We start from the raw sequence: 20,159 nt of genomic DNA, 5'->3' as shown, positions 1-20,159 counted from the left end.
TCTATATGTGTAAATAAACCATCTATCCTAAAGACATCACTCTGCTGTGTCTTATCCGGAGGTTTGAGGCTAGAAAGGCCATTGTACAAAATTTACATTAATTGCTCCACCCACTTTTACCTCTGGCCCCGCCCACCACCAGTATCTCCTAAGGTGCATAACTTTCACTTCAATTATATATTAAATTATTTTCACATGTATGACTTCTTTTAGCTAGGCCCCGTAAGCACTGAGTACTTAAAGCAGTATTATACCACTTTAAGCAGTCATGGTTTCTCCCAAAGGAACCTGGGAGCTGTAGTTCGTTAAGGATGCTGAGGGTTGCTAGGAAACCCCTATTGCCCTCATGAAGCTATGATTCACAAGAGTTCCTTGGGACAAGGGATTCTTAAACCAGTCTGAGAACTGTAGCACTATGAGGGGAATAGGGGCCTCCTAAAAACTCTCAGCGTCTGTTAACAGACTACAGTTCCTGTAATCCTTTGGGTGAAGCTGTGACTGTTTAAAGTGACATGATACAGCTTTAAATGTATGGGGCAGATGGAACCTCTGTCTCTCATTGTCACTCTTCTGCATTGTTATAACTATTATAATCATTTAATGCAAGCGAGTAACAACCAGAGACGAAGGCCCCGCCTGCAGCATACATGTAAAGCACTCTAATAATAATAATTTATACCCCGCCCAACTGGCTGGGTTTCCCCTGCCGCTCTGGGCGGCTCCCAACAGAATATTAAAAACATGATAAAACATCAAACATTAAAAACTTCCCTAAACAGGGCTGCCTTCAGATGTCTTCTGAAAGTCAGATAGTTGTTTATTTCCTTGACATCTGATGGGAGGGTGTTCCACAGGGCAGGCGCCACTACCGAGAAGGCCCTCTGTCTGGTTTCTTATGCCACTTTAAGCCGTCATGGCTTCCCACACGAGTTTTAATCCTTAATGTTCATAGCACAGAGGCAAGTAAGAGACTCAGCCACGATTAAAGGACACCCAGTCAGAAATCCTTTTATTATTGTACTCCTTCAGAGCTTTGCAAACACGGATTCTGAAGAAACAGGCCTGCTCACAAAACACCACGCGGTGCATGTGCTTTCTTGTACTGCACAGGCCGCAGATGAAATTTCCACCTGGAGGCTTGGCCTCTCCTTTTATTTACAGCGGTACCTCGGTTTTTGAATGTCTCCATTGAGAAACATTTCAGTTTTCGCACGCCGTAAACCTGGAAATAAATGCTTCGGTTTTTGAAGACACCTCAGAAGTCAAACATGCCACGCAGCTTCCGTATTGAGTTTTAGGTTTTCACATGTTTCGGAACTCGGTCTTCCGGAACAGATTACGTTCAAAAACTGAGGTACCACTGTATTTATTTCTCTGTGGCAATGCAACCTGCTTAAAACCTGCTTTCAGGGACGGGAGCTCGAGCCCCTGCTTCCCTCCTGACTGTGGAAAATGTGTTGCCGTCTACTGAGCGGAAGAGTCTCTCAGCACCCTTCTTGGAGGCCCTGGTGTTTCGCCAGCGCTGCTCTCTGATCGAAACTCTTCCCGCCCTCCAGGTGTGAATAAGGCCTCTGCCCTCTGTGGATTCTCTGGTGCCTGATCAGCTTATCCCTCCGAGAGAAGTTCCTCCCGCACTCGGGGCATTTGAACGGCTTCTCTCCCGTGTGGGTTTTCTGGTGGCACATCAGGTGCACCCTCTGCCTGAAGCACTTTCCACACTGAGGGCATTCGTACGGCTTCTCTCCCGTGTGGATCCTCTGATGTCTCAGTAACGGCTCCCGAGAGGTGAATCCTTTCCCACAAGCGGGGCACTCGTGCAATTTCTCTCCTGTGTGAATTTTCTGGTGCTTAGTCAGCGTCTGCCTGTGTCTGAAGAACTTCCCGCACTGCGTACATTGGTATCGCCTCCCCTCTGTCTGAATCCCTTGATCCCGCTTTAACGCCTTTCTGTTCCCGAAGCTTTTCCGATCCTCGGGACATTCGTAGGGATCCGCTTGCGTGCGACTGTTCTGGTACCCGGTCAAACCGTCCCCACGGCGGACGCTTTTTCTGCCCTCAGATTGCTCATGTTGCCTCTCACCTGCAGAGATTCCTGGATGGTTATCCAAGAAACATTTCAGCTGGACGTTTTCTTCCAGCGTAGGACTTTTATAGGTGTTCTCCCTATTAGGGATCATAAGAAGTCCCGATTTGTAGCGGGATTTCCTGACCTGCTTGGAGAAGAGCTTTCCCCCCTGTGTCTGCACAGTGCTAACAGCAGGTGGGAGAATTTGCACGACCTCCGTGTATTCATTCTTTTTCTCCATCAGCAGCTGCTTCTCCTGATGGTCTTTGGATTCCCATCGGTCCTCAAAAATTTCAGATGCCCCAGGGAAATCCCATCGGGATGTTTCTGCTAACGTCCTATGTGCTTCTGCCAGCAAAGTTTCTCCTAGCTGAGATTTCTCCATCTTGATCCAATGTCTTTTCCCATCACCTAAAGAGAGAAGAAGAGAGGGTTTTTGTCTATGTTCTGGTCACCTCTTGTCAAGAGAATCCTTCTCGCTGCTCTCCCTGCCTGTTGCATACTCTAATTCAGTGGTTCCCAAAACTCTCCTCCCCTCACCCCACGTACCACTTGAAAAAGGCCAGACTTGTCAGACCACTTAATGTCACCACTGCAATGTGCTAGATGCTGTACGATTTTTAATTGTATTTCTACTGCTCCTCCTTTTCTTGTGCTTCGCAGCATGACAATTTACTTTCCGTAGAATTCAAATTGCAGCACAACAGAATAAATTTGCTTCCAACCGAAGAAATAAAAAAGCAATAGAAACAAAATTAAAAATCAATTTGGACATTTAATGCAGACATGCCATGAACCGCTTGAAGGAAACTTGGCCACATTTTTGGAACCCATTCTAATTCATCACATCATTGTTAAGCTCATGCCCCCCACCCCCATCTCAAAGATCACCCTCTCCGTAAAATAATAAATGTCAGCGTTCCCAGATTCTGCTCTTGGGAAAGATGGATGTTGTCGCTTGTGTTGTTGTTGTTGTTATTTTATACCCCGCCCATCTGGCGGGTTTCCCCAGCCACTCTGGGCGGCTCCCAATTAAATATTAAAAATACGATAAATACACCAAACATTCAAAACTTCCCTAAGCAGTTAAATTAGTTAAGCCAGTCAAGGCAAATGGGTTTATTTCCCCCTCATTTTGCAAAATAAGCTATTATGTATTTTACATGTTTTCTCTGTTCAAGCGGAAAGGGGACAACACAGAGACTCAAACCCTGGGAATTATGGGTGGCATCCAACATTAGCCATACTCATAGTAGACCCATTGAAAATAATGAATGTGCCCATAAATTCCAACAGGTATACTCTGAGCAGAAGTTATTTTCTGAGGTAGGTCAATGAGCATCCAAGAGATTCCAGTAACCTCCCGAAAATGTGTTCCTGAGGTGTCACAGCAACAGCTGCATTCCTGTGTGTTCAGGATCCCGGCCTATTTCCCTCTCCCAAGCTGACATTTGACAGAGGAATTTTGTGTGGAGTAGGACTCTTGCAGAATATGCTAGGAGTCAGCAATAAATGGACCCACCTCAAATATACCCTCAAACAGACACAGTTCCTGATCGGGGGATTTCAGCCCTGCCACTGCCCTACATGGAGGTTCTAACATAGTCGTTCCCAAACATCCGTTCCTCATGGACTTGAAAATTGCAGATGGACTTGGCTTAATGTTGTTTCTGCCTCTCATAGCAATTGGAATGTGCGGTGTTAGATGCTGTAGGGCAGGGGTGCCCAAACTTTTTTCAAAGAGAGCCAGATTTGATGAAGTGAACATGCATGAGGGCCAACCAAAGTTGCTGAGTTTTTTTAGGATTTACCCCAGGACATATACTGCCACGGGGGCCGGATTAAATCAACTGGCGGCCCCTGAAACGGTCTTTGGACATGCCTGCAGCGTAAGGTTTTTAGATGTGCTTCTATTGCTCCTTTTATTACTTACACTTTTTTTTTCATCGCACAGGGTAATTCACATTCCACAGAATTCAAATGGGAACATTGTAAGATACAACATAAGAAATAAAAGACTGAATAAAAATACAGCTGAAAATATGAACACTGACTGCAGACCACCTGAATGAAGCTAGCAGATTCTTGGCAACCCACGAGTCACAGAGTTTGGGATCTCCTGTAGCTCTCCAACTGAAACTTGGGGTTAACTGCTGGCAGTCTGGTACACAGTAGTGGACCAGACAACCAATGGCCTCACTCTGTACAACTCAGTCCCATATCTCAAATTCCCTCTGACCCCTTGGAGAAAACCTATGATAAGGCCAAAGGTTTATTTTTTCTGTTTCTCACAAAAAGTCTGCCTTTGCTCTCTCAGATCATCAATTCTTGTTCATGTCACAAAATGATAGAATCATAAAGTTGGAAGGGTCTCCGAGGGTCCTCTAGGGGCAATGCGGGAACCTCAACTAAAGCATCCATCCAACCTCTGCTTAAAAACCTCCCGTGAAAGAGAGTCTATGGATTCTTTGATGGAGGAGCTCTGAGCGTCTGAACCCAAAGTTCAGGGACCTGCTACGCTTCTCTGTTTGTGAGTTCTCCAGTGTCTAATCAGCTCAGATTTCCGGGAAACTATTCTCCCACACTGAAGTCATTTGTGATGTTTCCCTCCCATGTGGATTCTCAAATGTCTCCTCAGATGTTCCTTCCGTACAAAGCTTTTCCCACACACGAGGCAATTGTGAGGTTTCTCTCCTGTATGAGTCTTCCGGTGCCTTGTCAAATCCGATCGCCAAAAGAATTTTCTCCCACACTCCTGACAAACGCAAGGTTTCCTCGCTGTGTGGCACTGCTGATGTTTAAGGAACTTAGTTCTCTCATGGAAGATTTCCCCGCATCTGGGACACTTGTAAAATATTTCACTGGTACGTTGCCTTCTCTGATCGCCTAGATGCTGCCAGACGATACCCACCGGCATATGACAGTCAGATGAATCTTCCCCAGCATGTTTCATAACAAGTCCTGGTTTGTGCCGGGAGCTTTTATCACACTTGGAGAGCAAAGGCCTTTCTTCCCTGGTGCACACTGTGTGTTTTTCACTCCAAGACTCCTCAAGACCTTCTGAGAGGCTACTGGATTCATTCTGAGCTGTCAGTGGCTTCTTCTCCAGTCCACTGTTGAACTCAGATCTTTCCTCGTGGACCTTGGCTGCCACTGACACATTTCTCTGGTCTATCTGTGGAAGAGACCTAGGTGATTCCTCCAGTTTATTTCCTCCATAGTGAGAACACCCCATCTTGATCCAGTTTCTCTTGCTGTCACCTGAAGAGACAAGAGAGAGGAATTTTGCTGGTCTTCCTTCCATTGTACGGCATAACAGGCTCCGTTAAACATCTCTTCTCCCGCAACCCATTGTATCTAGAATGTAAGAATAACCTGCTAGATCCGGCCAGTGGCCCATCCAGTCCAGCACCCTGTTCTCACAGTCCACAAGCAGGATCTGAGCACAACAGCACAGGACTCTCCCAACTTGCGATTTGCAGCAGCAGCAGGCATTGGAAGGAATGCAGCCTCAGGCAGTGGTGGCAGAACATAGCGCAACATAGCGCTTGAACCCACAACCCTGAGATGATGATGATGATGATGATAATAATAATAATAATAATTATTATTATTATTATTATTATTATTATTATTATTTATTATTATTTATACCCTGCCCATCTGGCTGGGCTTCCCCGGCCACTCTGGGCGGCTTCCAAAAGAATATTAAAATACTATAATACATCAAACATTAAAAGCTTCCCGAAACAGGGCTGCCTTCAGATGTCTTCTAAAAGTTTGGTAGTTATTTTTCTCTTTGACATCTGGTGGGAGGGCGTTCCACAGGGCAGGTGCCACTACCGAGAAGGCCCTCTTCCTGGTTCCCTGTAACTTGGCTTCTCGCAGCAAGGGAACCGCCAGAAGGCCCTCAGCACTGGACCTCAGTGTCCGGGCAGAACGATGGGAGTGGAGATGCTCCTTCAGGTATACTGGACCGAGATAAAGAGTCTCACGCTCTAACAACTGAGCTATCCCTGTCAGCAGCCTTAGGGGAGCCCTGAGATCTGAAGAAGCATGAGACAAACCTTTAGAAGAAACGTAAAAGAGGAAAGGGGAACAGCTCAATGAGGACTGCCCCAGTGTACACACCACACATTTAATTTTTTTAAAAAATATATATATTTATAAATTTTCACAAATAAAATACAATTAATCAAACCTTTTCCAGTATACATTCACTTTAAAAGTCGACTTCCCTCTGAGCCCTCCATGTCTTTCTCATTATTATCTTTTGATGCTGCACATTGCAACTAACCTATATCTTCTTTTCTCAGCTTTATTCTCAAAATAACTTTTACTGCTGAACTTACTTCACACCTGCTAGCGTGCTGGCATATTTACAACATTTTAAAAATAATAATCTGCAAACGTTTTCCATTCCTCCTTGAAAACTGTTCCACTTTGTTCTCTGATTTTACCAGTTCAACTTGCTAATCCTGCACATTCCATCAAATTCAACTGCCACCCCCCTTTCATGGGTACTGCCTCCTCATGCCATTTTTGGGCACAAACTTTCACAGCAGGAGTTGCATACATAAACTAATTCCTTTGGCTCTTTGGTGCTTTAACTGTGCAGACATTGGCAGAGGGTTGGACTAGATGACTCTTGTGGTCCCTTCCAGTTCTATGATTCTACGACAGCATCATCGTCACACCTGGAGCAGGTACAGTGATACCTCAGGTTACAGGCGCTTCAGGATACAGAGACTTCAGGTTACAGACTCTGCTAACCCAGAAATAGTACCTCGGGTTAAGAGCTTTGCTTCAGGATGAAAACAGAAATTGTGCTCCGGCGGCACGGCGGCAGCAGGAGGCCCCATTAGCTAAAGCGGTACCTCAGGTTAAGAACAGTTTCAGGTTAAGACGGACCTCCAGAATGAATTAAGTTCTTAACCTGAGGTACCACTGTATTTTGGCTACATGACCTGGTGCGAAGACCAGAGAGGGAATGGTTGCTTAAAACTTGTTCAGAGAAACTTAAAAGGTGAGTAAGAAGTCTATAAAATGGCATGGAGACACAGGGGATGCAGGAAAGTTTTCCTCCGTCTCTCAGAACACCAGAACTCGTGGACACCGAAGGAAGCTGAATGCTGGGAGATTTGGGACGGATTTAAGGAAGTCGTTCTTCACGCAGTTAAACTACGGAACTCCCTCCCACAAGAGGCAGTGATGGCCACCAACTTTGATGGCTTTAAACTATGTTCAGACAAATTCACAGTGGATTAAGCTTTGAACGCCTGCCTGCCACAATGGCTGCGCTTTGCTTCCACAGTTGCTGGAAACCATGGGAGGGCAGATGGCTCTTGTTCTCAAATCCTGCCTTCAGGTTTCCCACTAGAGCATCTGGTTGGCCACTGTGATAACAGGATACTGGACTGGATGGGCCACTGGCCTGATCCAGACAGCTCTTCCTTTGCAGTTTCTGCAGGCCCACTAGAAACATGTTAACTCATAACTCCAGCTAGAATTAGCTCCGCTGGTGCCCTTCATGGGTTCTCTGCTGGCCGGTCAGTGTCCCTTGGGACTCACAGGCCTCCTCGCACTCAGGGCGCACTGTCAAGCGCTCTGACATTTGAGAGTCCTCTGATGCTGGAGCAGCTGATCCTTCCGAGTGAAGCTACTTTTGCAACGGGGGCATCTGTGCGGTCTCTCTCCGGTGTGGATTCTCCGATGTCTCGTCAGGTTTATCCCCTGAGGAAAGCAGCTCCCGCACTCGAGGCATTTGTGAGGCTTCTCTCCGGTATGAGTTCGCAGGTGGTGCTTCAGATGCGACCCCCGAGAGAACTTCCTCCCGCACTTGGGGCAGCTGAGGGATTTTCCCCTTGCTCGGCTGCTCTGTTGTCCAAGAAGGTCCTTTCTCGGATGAGAGCGTTGCCTGCTCTCCGAGCGTTGGTATAATTTGCCCCCCGCATGCCTTCGCTGACGGTCTGGATTCTGCAGGGAGCGATCCACCATCGCGGGACGTTCGGAACGGTCCTCTCCAGCACATTTCGCAACATGTCTTGATTTAGAACGGGTCAGTCTACCATACATTGAGAACGAGAGCGTCTCCTCCCTTGTATCTACAGAGCAATTTCCTCTACCTACAAGACCTTCTGAGAACTTGTTGGATTCAGTCTCAGTTTCTAAAGCCTTTATCCCCTGCTCCCTGTCGGACTCACATCTTTTCTCACACAGCTCAGCTGCCATTGGTCCATTCCCTTGGCCCATATCTGGTTGTGGCTCTGGCTCATTTCCTCCATACTGCGAATTCTCCACCTTGAGCTCACTCTGCTTCCCATCACCTACAGAGACAAAAAGAGGACATTTGGGACTTTTTTCCAGATTCCTGCCACCTCATTGCTTCTGCCTCATATCACCCTCAAAATTTATATCCTGCCGGGTCATTCCACACCAAATCACCTCGACCGTGCTTTCATGTCTCAGATTTTGTTCAATTTTTGTGTGTGTACATACCTATGAGACACCCTCAAATTATTTTTTTCAGATTTTTTGGTCCAAAATTGGGCTCAGGAGATTTGATTTTTTTAAATTTAAATTTTCGCGTGATTTAGGCTAATGCAATTTCTGTGTCAGTTTAGAAAAAACCTGTTCCGCTTATTTTTCAACCAATTGGGCTTATTTCGGTATCAAAATAAAGCTATTTTTTGTCTCTTTCGAAATAAGGTATAAAAGCGGTATTAAGTGCCAAAAATTTTGAACAAAATCTGAAACATGAGAGCACATAGCACCAGGTGTTTTGGCGTGGAATGACCCTGCCCTGTTTCTCAAACCCACAAATGATAAAGCAATGAAAGCACCTAAAAACATATTTAAAACAATTCCAACACAGAAATAAGACTGGGAATGATCTCAGCTTAAAAGGTTTGTGGGAAGAAAAAGGTACCAAAAATACCACAGAGACCACGCCTGTCTAAGGGCCCACTAAATATTTTCCAGGCGTTCCCTTTACCCTGTGGGGCATTTTTGGGGGGAAGGGTGGGCGTGAGCGAGAGGACAGAGAAAAGGGAGGTTCTGTTGCAAAAGTGCAAGACCTTGTAGGCTTCTTTGGACACAATGCATCGTAGTTAAACTAGATTTAAATCTTAAGTGGAAAGGAGCTCATTGACATTTCCAGAAATTTTCTGCACTTTCAGGAAAAAAGAGAATGCACGAGGAGTCAGTCCTGTTCTGCATAATTTTTTTGGTTCATCCACTAGTCATCAAAAATGCTGATGAACCTGTGTACAATGACCTTGGGATGAGGGAAAAAAGAAAGAAAAAAGAGTGGCCTTCAGCTCTGCATGGCAACCCCAGTGTCCTTCTCCAATGGCAAACACTGCCAACCCCTTACCCATAGCTTGGTCCGAGGGTCGTTCACATTGCACCGAGAACTGGTGGAATATCTCGTCCTCCTTTTTGGGGTGGGAGGGGAAATCAGGTTTGGGCGCCAAAAATCCCTCTTGAGTGGAAAAGAGGAACAGAGAGAGAATGATGTCTAGCTCAGTTCAAAACCCAATAAACATGCTTTTCAAAGCTCCTGCAGCCAATCAGAAGCTGTGCCTTGGTTTTCGAACGGTTTTGGGAGTCGAACCGACTCCTGGAACGGATTAAGTTCGGGAACCAAGGTACCACTGTATATACAAAAAACTCACATCAACTTTATATTACAGAAGAATACATGTTAATTAAATAATAATAGTGTGGAAATGCTCTTTTTTGGAAAGGCACGCATCAGACAAAATTAAGTTTCTTCAGAAGCTTCACCTTTTGCTATGTGCTTTCAATTCTATCCATTTTAAGCTGAACAAAGCTGCATTTTGGTTTCTGAACGTTTTAGAAGTCGAACGGACTTCCGGAACTGATTCCGTTTGACTTCCAAGGTATGACTATACAATGAAAGGAGCCAACTAATCTACAAAAGAAAGAAACCAAAGAAAGAAGGAAAAGAAACAGAAACTACAAGATCCTCCCTCATCAATAAAGCTTAACAGAGAAAGGTGTGCCCTCTCAGCTGTCACCTGGGCTCATGTTTCTCTTCTCAAAGCTGGTGATATCTCCCCTTGCCCATCTCTCACACAGGGTCCTCAAACTGTCATTCCCCTTCATGTGTGTACTGTTCTTACCAAAGTACAACGAGAGAGAATAATTATATAAGAATAATAAAAAACTATCCAGAGAGATAATAGTTAAGAGAGAGAAAATGGAAAGAAATGGATTAAAGGAACTCCATCTGTCAGTTGTGTATGCAATATTTATTCAAAGGAGTCAAATACTCAATCTAGTTATTCAATTATTCCGCCCCCCTCCTATAGATTCCAAAGAGGGCAATCGGTTATACCAGCATCCACAGCAGCTCCTGGGGCCTGAGAATGACAAAGCCTTACCCAAGGATTCGGTGCTCCCATCTTCCTCCTGCAAGACTTGCCAGAACATCGTCTGTTGGCCTGGCTGGATCAGAGTCGGCTCCACTAGGTGCAAGGAGACACCTGCCTCCTTGAGGTTTACCAGCCCCTGGAAAAACGTGAAAGGAACCACCAACTGATTACCCCAGTCAGGTCTCGTTGCACAATAAATAGCATTCAGAGCCATTGATTGCACATGGAATAACTTCCATGAGCACAACGAAACTTCACCTCCTTCTCCTCCAAATCGGCTCCAGAGACCTGGAGGAAATTGGGAGAGGCATGCAGGGGGAGGACATCTTGTTGCGCTCATGAAAGTTGATCCCTGCACGCAGTTAACTTAGTTGGATTCCACCATCTTTGATCCACTTGTAAAGCATAAGGGAGGGGAAACCACTTTTCTTGCACTCTTTACTGTGCTATTTAAGCCTCACTGCCCAATATGCAGGTAAATGTGGGCAGGGTTCCAGCCTTACAGGCCAATCTACTACAGTGCAACCTCGGAAGCCAAATGCCTTTGAACTCGAAAGTTTCAGCTCCTGAACGATTGAAACCCGAATGTCTGGTGTGGCTTCCAACTGGCTGCAGGATGCTCCAGCAGCCAACCAGAAGCCGCACCTTGATTTCCGAGCTGTTCCGGGAGTCAAACAGACTCCTGGAATGTATTAAATTCGAAAACCAAGGTACGACTGTATAAACAATGAGGACTAGGAACAGAAGTAACTCCAGTGCACATGTGCACTAGAAAAATTATTTCGCTTTTTGGCCAACTTGTTTTTAACTTCTGACCTTCATCAAATACTTTAACGTACATTTCACATTTTATCTGAACCGCTTATAGGGTTTTTTAAAAATGATTTGTCAGTACCCAAAGTCTGTTAAATAAAGGCTCCCCCCCTCTAAATGAGCAAAAAAAAGAACCAACAGTTTACCAGGACAGGTATTAGAAAACCAGGAAAGAGGACTCATCGCAGCATCCACTGTTAGCCTAGCTCCTCTATAGTCTTAACACACCACACAGAAAAGCTGACCCATCCAGACTTCTCGTACCTCATTCAGACCTGAGTCAGCCATCCTCTGTCCTTCCGCAGGAGACAAGGAACTAGAGTGACCTGAGCACTTGATTCCGCCGCCTGCGAAGGGAAATTTAGAAATGGGGAGCAAGTTATTCCCATCACCTTTAGGGTGTCTGGGTACGGCAGAGTAAGTTTCCTGTTCTGTTAAGAGTTGCATAAAGGAGAGAAGGGGCAGGTTTTCATGGAGTGACAGGGAAAGAGACCCAAGTCACCAATTCCCCTTTTGGTACAGCTGCCAAAAAATTGCACAGACAGCGCCTTGCTTTTGCTCACCTGGAGCAAGATTTCTGCTGTTAAGAGATTAATAATAATAAGAAGCCAGATTTAGTATTATTATTCATGGATGGCTCCCTATGAAGGATCTCGAAGTCATTTCACAATACTGCACAAAAATATATATAGATATATTGTGCTTGGGCTATCGCTCTCTCATGCACACGTATTTATAAAGTTAAAAAGATTGCTGCCTATGAATAATTGCATATCCAAAAACAATTAAAAACCCTTACATATATAGAAGTGGATTTCAAATCCAACACAGGCACAGACTGGGATGATAATGATGATGATGACAATGATAATAAGAATAATGATAATAACTTTCTTGTTTATATCTGGCCCATCTGGCTGGGTTGCCCCAGCCACTCTGGGTGGCTTCCAACACATAAAAAACACAATAAAACATCAAACGTTAAAAATTTCCAATTGCAAGTATTCAGCAAGAAATTGAAAGGGGAAAAAAGAGAGGAAAGAATCAGGTTTCTAAACTCCTCACATGTGGGTGGGATTTATTCATTTCTATGAAATAAAAGCTTGACTTAGAAGACCTGGGCAGCCATTCTGATTCCCCAAAACAAAAGATGAACACACCATAGTTCCTTCCTTCTGAGAGACTGAGGCAGCCCAAATCTCATCCCTCTCATAATCCATGAAACTAGATAAGGTTAAATAAATAAGGTTAAATAAATTAAGGTAATTTGAATAACAGAATATGGGGAAAGATGGAAAGGATCTGTTGAGTTAATTAATAGGTTAAATTGTTAAGATAAATTATTTAATAAAAATTGAGAAAGATGGAAAGAATTTGCTGAAATAACTAACTAAACTAGAATACAAAAAGGGAGGTGCGAGGAGGTCAATGAAACAAGCAAATGGAAGTTATATGGGATTTGTGTCTTTCTTTTTTTCCTATATATATATATATATATATATACATACATATTACTGTATTGATGTATTGGTTTTTATGTTTTGCGTTTTTTCTTCTTTTTATGTATTGTAGTGTTGTTTGTTGTTTTTTATTTTTTTCTGTAATTCTGAAATTATTAATAAATATTATTATTTTTAAAAAATGAAACTAGAACAACGCGAAACACTAATTTGGTGACTTCTTACCCAGCAACCTGATCTCCCCATCGCTCTCCTGCTTCCCTTCGTAGCAGACCTGCCCCTCGGCGGCATCTGAGGGCTCCTCCACTGCATCCAGGGAAGCCAAACACACCTCTTGCAGCGGCCCCTGAAACAGGCAGAGAAAACCCCTCTCAGAACAGAGGCACAGGAATGAGAAGGGCTCTGCGCTCCTAAACCTCCTTCCCCTTCGAGTATTAATTCAAGGAGCTATTCGGACCAAATAAAGCTTACCTATCAAAAGTCCTGCTGGATCAGACCAAAGCCCCATCTAGTCCAGCATCCTGTTCCCACAGTGGCCAACCAGATGCCTATAGGAATCGGGCAAGCAGGATCCAAGAGCAAAATTTGTCCTGGTGGCTGCCAATTCAAGGTTAGACCAGAATTCTACTTGAAATTTGGATTTCTTAGCAGTAATTGGTGTTTTATTATTTCACCTGAGTGACATCTGGTGGGAGGGCGTTCCACAGGGCGGGTGCCACTACGGAGAAGGCCCTCTGCCTGGTTCCCTGTAACTTGGCTTCTCGCAGTGAGGGAACCGCCAGAAGGCCCTTGGTACTGGACCCAGTGTCCAGGCAGAATAATGGGGGTGGAGACGCTCCTTCAGGTATACTGGACCGAGGCCTCAGGGTCCCTTCCAACTCTACAATTCTATGATACTACAATTTTGTGCTGCTACGATCTAAGGAATAACACAATGAAAAGTATTCTATTCTACTGAAAAAACTTATTACAGTTTGTAAGAAAGTAATCTACCTTTTTATTTAGTTTGACATTCATTTCAACCATCCCCTGTGCCAGTAGCAATAATACCAGTCATAAAATGTCAACAAAAAATGTCAACTGATTATCTAAACACAATGCTTTTTGGTGTTTAATAGGAATATTTTATAATGGTAAAGGAGCAGTTGTGAACATTTCATATGGCTGCATGTATGAAACTTCTTGCCAACGGAAGAACCATATGAGCATCTTACAAAAAGCATTCAGAGATGCCCGATAATGTTCAGCTGATCGTATTAGAGTGTTCTCAACTTCAGCTATGTTGTGGGAAAACATCCAAATGTATACATTTAAGATGTATGTGAAGAAAATTAATGCATCAAAAAGCTATTGGGGATGGAGGGATTTTGTAAAAATAAGCTAAGAGGCCTTTTGAATTATGAGGCCTTCTTCCACCTGCCTTTCCCCACCCTCCAGTCTCTGCTTTTCAATTTTTATTGTATTCTTTTATGCATTGTGACTTGCCGAAGTAGTTTTTATTGATGATAGTTTAGAAAATATTTATTATACTTGTTAATAATAATAATAATTATTATTATTATTATTTATACCCCGCCCATCTGGTTGGGTTTCCCCAGCCACTGTTAAGAGTGGATATCTGTTTAATTTTTATATGCTGATATTTAGTATTATTCTATACTGTTCTAATGGATTGTTGAATATTAGTTTATTTGATATAAGTTGCTTATTTTAAAGTTATGATTTATTATCAGTATTGTTTTTGGGGGACAGGGGGCGGGCTGGTGTGGAGGACTCCCTGGTCCTGAATGGGGTAACTGTGCCCCTGAAGGACCAGGTGCGCAGCCTGGGAGTCATTTTGGACTCACAGTTGTCCATGGTGGTGCAGGTCAATTCTGTATCCAGGGCAGCTGTCTACCAACTCCACCTGGTACGCTGGCTGAGACCCTACCTGCCCGCGGACTGTCTCGCCAGAGTGGTGCATGCTCTAGTTATCTCCCGCTTGGACTACTGCAATGCGCTCTACGTGGGGCTACCTTTGAAGGTGACTCGGAAACTACAACTAATCCAGAATGCGGCAGCTAGACTGGTGACTGGGGGCGGCCGCCAAGACCACATAACACCGGTCTTGAAAGACCTACATTGGCTCCCAGTACGTTTCCAAACACAATTCAAAGTGCTGGTGTTGACCTTTAAAGCCCTAAACGGCCTCGGCCCAGTATACCTGAAGGAGCGTCTCCACCCCAATCGTTCTGCCCGGACGCTGAGGTCCAGTGCCAGGGGCCTTCTGGTGGTTCCCTCATTGCGAGAAGCAAAGCTACAGGGAACCAGGCAGAGGGCCTTCTCGGTAGTGGCGCCCGCCCTGTGGAACGCCCTCCCATCAGATGTCAAAGCGATAAATAACTACCTGACATTTAGAAGACCTCTTAAGGCAGCCCTGTTCAGGGAAGTTTTTAATCTGTGATATTTTACTGTATTTTTGGTTTCTATGGAAGCCACCCAGAGTGGCTGGGGAAACCCAGCCAGATGGGCGGGGTACAAATAATAAATTATTACTATTATTATTATTATTATTATTATTATTATTATTATCACATTTTTGTATTGGAGTAGATGCTTATAAGGGCTACATTCTTTGTTTCTCCAGCTTGTAAACCGCCGTGGGTACTGTAAAATAGAAAGACGGTATACAAATTAAAAGTGAAATGAAATGCAGAAAAGAGAGAAGGAATTTGTTGACGAGGCCTGTATGACCCCACTGAAGCCAGAAAGGTCACTTTCCTGTGTCTGGTAAAAAGTGTTGCCCGGGAAACCAAAAGCTTCCATTTTTACGGCTGCATATGACCTAGAGATGCATGCTTTTTGCTGAGATACATAACTCGGTAACTTCTAAAAGTTAACCTGATGCTTTGGAATTCTTAATTTCCTCAGTGCTAATAACCAATAAAGGCTATTGATTAGCTCAACAATCTTAGTGTGGTTAACTGAAGAAAATTCACCGCAGCTCCCTGCTAAAAATCCCACCCATTGCTAAATGAGCAACTGCAGATGACGCCAATATTCCAGGCCACCGCCTGTTGCTTGAGAGGGACTCCAGGGATGAAAACCTCACCTGCCATTTGTCTGTTCTGCCCACCTGCTGGCTGGCCATCAGGAACTCCTCTGCCAGGGCCACCGCCTGCGAACACGACTCCGGTCCTCCTGCTCGGATCCAGCTCTGCAGCTCTGGCGGGAGGCTGGCCAGGAACTGCTCCAGGACCAGCAGCTCCAGGATCTGCTCCTTGCTGCGTCTCTCCGGCTTCAGCCACCGGTGGCAGAGATCCTGCAGCTGCAGGTGGATCCTCCGGGGGTCCTCCACCTGCTGGCAGCAGAACTGCCGGAAGTGTTGGCGCTCGGCCTCCATCCTCAGGGCGACCCCTCGCAAGATGGCCGCCTTCACCTTCCCATAATCCTCTCTGTCTCCGGCTTCCAGGCTCCGGAAGGCCTCGTCTGCTTCTCCGCTCAGCGCAGGCAGGAGCCGGGCCGCCCACTCTCCTCTGGGCCAGCGGCAGGCTTTGGCCACTTTCTCAAAGGAGGCCAGGAAGGCCTGGGCGTCTTCCCAGGGGGCAGACTCAGGCATCTCTGGGGGGCCTCCCCCTTCTGGGTGAAGGGGCTGCAGGGTCTTCAGGAACTGCTGCCACTGGGCTTCCCATCGCTCTTGCCTCCCCCTGCCGGGTCCCCCTTTGCCGTCTTCAGACGCTCCATATCCTGGTCGCTTGATCGTAATTCCAGGCAGGAGCACCCTGCTTGCTTTTCCTGCTGGGTCTGGTCTGAGTTCCAGTTCCGGACCTGTAAAATTTTGCTTCTTCATCGCTTCCAAAGTTCACTGGGCCAATCTAGAAGCCGGTTGATTGACAGGAAAACTATCTTTGCTCTCAATCCCTGAAAGTCTAGCCAGAAACACAAAAGAAGGAACAGCTAATTTCTTGGTTGATCTTCTAGTCCTTTAAAGGATTGGATTGTGGTCGATGGGGTTCAACCGTCATATACACCACCTGCCCTTGACCATTCCCTGGCAGTGATGCTCAGTGGTTAGGCGATAGTCTTCCTGAGTGAGAAACAATGGAATTAGTTTATTAACGAACAACAGCCCCAAGATATATTTTTTATATAACCGCAGCCGCAAAATATTGGAAAACAGAAAAAGTACCACAAATGACAGAATGACAAGTTAAGATTTGTTATTATTATTTCTTATTGGTAGAAGGCAATGTTAATTTACGCTTCTTCGTTTTGCTGTCTGTATAATTTTCTTAAGTCAATAAAATAAAAATAATAGTTCAGCATCTTTAAGTATTTCATTAATTCATTAATTTCCTTGATTGCATTATTTTCTTTATTGAATTTATACACTGCCTTTCATCAAACAATCTCAGGGTGGTTACACAAGATAAAAACACAAGGTAAAATTGCAAATAAATACTTAAAACAGAAACAACAAAGCCATAATACACGCACAAACACATTTAAAAGGCTGTAGAGTATTAATCAGCCAAAGGCCTGGTTGAAAAAGAATGTTTTTGCCTGGCACCTAAAGATATACAAGGAAGGTGCCAGGCTAACCTCCCTGAGGAGAGCATTCCACAAATGGGGAACCACCACAGAAAAGGCCCTGTTCTCATGTTGCCACCCTCACATGGAAGAGGCACACATTTATAGCCCACTTTCATTTCCAAGGAACTGAAGCCCATGGCTCTCCACTTCCTCATTTAATCGCCACAACAGCCTTGCAAGGTAGGTTAGGCGGAGAGGCAGTGACTGGCACGAGGCCACCCAGTGAAAGCTTCGCAGCCAAGTGGGGACATGAACCCTGTCCTCCCATATAAGGTAAGCCTGGCATCTCCAGGTGAGGCTGGGGCTGCCGGCCAGTGCAGACAGTCTTGGGCTGCATGAACCACTGGTCTGGCTTGGTATAAGCTTCCTATGTTAGTAAGATATAAACAACATTTTGCATGCAGGTACGATCCAGGTGAGGCTGGGACCGTCCGTCCCCCCGCCTGAAACCCTGGCGAGCCGCTGCCGCTGCCAGCCTGTGCAAGACAGTATTGGGCTGCAGGCATGCGCTAATGCAGGCGGCTCTTCCAGCTCCCGACGGGACTTCCCTCTCGCAGGGCTGCAGGGCTTCAAGAGAAGCTGCCACAGCGACAAAGCCGGAGCGATCCCGGTTCCTACCGCGATCGATGGCGATCCTGGTTCCTACCGGCGCTACTCCCCGCTCGCTCCGTTTCGGCGCCCGCGAACTACAGTTCCCTGGCGCCGCCCCCGGCTGGAAGCGGGGCGTCGGAGGCTGCAGGCGGTCTCTGCCGCCGCCTCCGCCTCCTCCTCTTGCTCGGTGGTTTAATGGCGGAGTCGCAAGAGGCAAAACCCGGAGGATTCACACGATCGCCCCCTTCTGAACGCCGGAATGCGTGCAACTCTCCCACGCCAGCTCCGCCCCGAAGCACGCGAGGAAGAGGAGCGCGCCTTAAGAGGGACAGAGAGGAGGCGAGGCTGGGATCCGCCGGTGCGGCATCGTTCTCCGCCGGGATCGGGGTCCCCTCGCCCGCCAGCCTCCCGGACGGAGCCTTTTTTTGCAGCCATTCGGAGGGAGCCGAGCAGCCCAGAGAGTCGCAGCAGCCTCCTCGCCGCTTCAAGTATGGCTCTATGGGAATCTTTTTGTTGTTCACAATCCAATCTCCTGATAAGCCTCAACTGATTCATTGTGACCTGGATTCCCGCTTCCATCTGTGACACAAATGGGTCACTGGAAAACAACGGGATTCTGCATGAAAGGCTGGCTAGATAAAATAAGAGGCGTGGCATTGTTAGAAAAAGTTGGCTTACAAGAGTTGTATTGTTAGAATTGCCAATACAAGCTCGATATAATATGGTGACCCTTTATATTTTGTGCAAATAAGGGTGAGAAATAATTACAGCCTCCAGTGAGGCAAGTCATGTCACGGAGGGCTGCTATCGAGAGACTTAGGTTGTTCTGCTTTGAAATACTATGTCTCAACATTGCTGTACGCATTACTCTAATGTACTTTGTCAATTTTGGTACCTTTTTCATATCTGGTTTTTATACTATCTCAATAAAAATTAATTTGCAACAAGACAGTGAGAGCTAACTCATACCGGAGAGAAGAGGCATGAGAAACCATATGAACGTTCTTGGTTTGCAAAAAAAATTCTGTGACGAAGTAAATTTGAACAGACATCCAAGAACTCACAGTGGAGAGAGATGATCTGATATTCTCATTGTGGTAAATAACGTCAGTGAGAGAGGAGAGTGGAAGAAACGAGGGAGTTCATACTGACTATATAAATGTTCTTGGTGTGCTGAAAGTTTCAGCTGGAGTAATCGGGGTACCCATCCTGGAGAGAGATCATTCAAATGGCCTGAGAAACGTTTCTTGACAAGACAGATAGATTGATTGGACATCAAGAAACCCATGGGAAAGAGACCTTATGAATGCTCCTGAGTGTGGGAGGAATTTTGTTTGGACCAGGGTTTCCTAAACTTTGGTCTCCAGCTGGTTTTGGACTACAACTTCCATCATCCCTTGCTAGCAGGACCAGTGATTATGGAAGGATGGGAACTGTAATCCAAAAACAGCTGGAGACCAAAGTTTAGGAAACCCTGGTTTGGACAGATAAAATGAATCTGCAAACCACACGATATATAGACCTCCCTAGCTTCTGGATTGGATGTGGGCATTCGGTTGGCACCCCTAAGTTCCTGACCCCTATTTTTACGTCTAGTGTATTAAATTCTACCCAAAGCAGTTATGGTTAATGTCACCTTGTTAGTGGCAAATGGACTGACGTTGGCTACAGTCCAAAGAACACTGACTGAAAGGGAAAGCACTGCTTCGCCTTGACAGCACCAATGGCTCAGTCGGTTAGACTCTAGAGCATGGTGCTGATAATGCCAAGATTGCAGGTTCAATCCCTGTATGGGACAGCTGCCTATTCCTTCATTGCTGGGGGTTCGACTAGATGATCCTCTGGGTCTTTCCAACTCTACTATGATTCTAATAAATCTGATCCAGATGAAACCATTCCTCCTTTCATTGCTTTCCTGAAAAGATTTTCCGATTTTCCTTGGGAGCCCAGCCCAGGGAAGACGCAGAAAACTCTGCAGTTCACAGTGAAGGGATCACAAACTGCTGCTGTTGTTATATGCACCATAGGGTATACAAACTAATAGTGTGTGTTGAAGGAGAAACATCGACAAAAAATACAGAAAGCATGGGTTCAAAAGAAAGCAGGTCGGAGAAGCATCCAAAATAATGAGACAGGATTTGACTGCTCATTGGAACACTGTTTTAACTTTCAGAGTGTTATCATAATTGGGGAGCAACTCCCCTGTGAAGAAAGGTTGCAGAATTTAAGACTTTTTAGCTTAGAGAAAAGGTGAGCAAG

General features: G+C 45.4%; 1 protein-coding gene across 7 annotated transcripts; it reads right to left on the bottom strand.

The window, feature by feature from the left end:
- Window positions 1–995: 995 nt before the first annotated feature.
- Window positions 996–18,873, bottom strand: LOC308469414 (uncharacterized protein). Of its 7 annotated transcripts, XR_013982108.1 has the most exons (9): window positions 17,928–18,873; window positions 15,829–16,803; window positions 12,963–13,083; window positions 11,542–11,624; window positions 10,474–10,600; window positions 9,441–9,548; window positions 8,269–8,391; window positions 3,999–5,326; window positions 2,369–2,476 (listed from the first exon to the last, which is right to left on the bottom strand). XR_013982108.1 is itself a non-coding variant. In XM_080991841.1 (8 exons), exons 2-8 carry the CDS (start codon window positions 16,564–16,566, stop codon window positions 1,485–1,487), a joined length of 2,355 nt encoding a protein of 784 aa, XP_080847967.1. In that variant the 5' UTR covers window positions 16,567–16,803; window positions 17,928–18,587; the 3' UTR covers window positions 996–1,484. The 7 variants fall into 7 exon arrangements, 6 of the variants coding, with proteins under 6 accessions (XP_080847967.1, XP_080847968.1, XP_080847969.1 ...); XM_080991841.1 differs by lacking the exon at window positions 3,999–5,326 and having other exon boundaries at window positions 996–2,476; window positions 8,191–8,391; window positions 12,963–13,068; window positions 17,928–18,587; XM_080991842.1 differs by lacking the exon at window positions 3,999–5,326 and having other exon boundaries at window positions 996–2,476; window positions 8,191–8,391; window positions 15,853–16,803; window positions 17,928–18,587.
- Window positions 18,874–20,159: the final 1,286 nt, after the last annotated feature.

Source organism: Podarcis pityusensis, assembly GCF_964106645.2.
Source record: "Podarcis pityusensis genome assembly, chromosome: 2".
Classification (NCBI taxonomy): Eukaryota; Metazoa; Chordata; class Lepidosauria; order Squamata; family Lacertidae; genus Podarcis; species Podarcis pityusensis.
The sequence above is the reverse complement of the archived record's forward strand: the minus strand, read 5'-3'. Positions and strand labels throughout refer to the sequence as shown.

Excerpts from the sequence above, each read along its gene's own strand:
- LOC308469414 (XM_080991839.1), bottom strand. The coding sequence starts at position 16,566 with ATGAAGAAGCAAAATTTTACAGGTCCGGAACTGGAACTCAGACCAGAC. Across the intron at positions 8,392-9,440 it reads ACCCTCGGACCAAGCTATGG|GTGATGGGAAGCAGAGTGAG; the intron begins GTAAGGGGTTGG and ends TTGTCTCTGTAG. Across the intron at positions 2,477-8,190 it reads GTTCTCAGAAGGTCTTGTAG|GTGATGGGAAAAGACATTGG; the intron begins GTAGAGGAAATT and ends TTCTCTCTTTAG.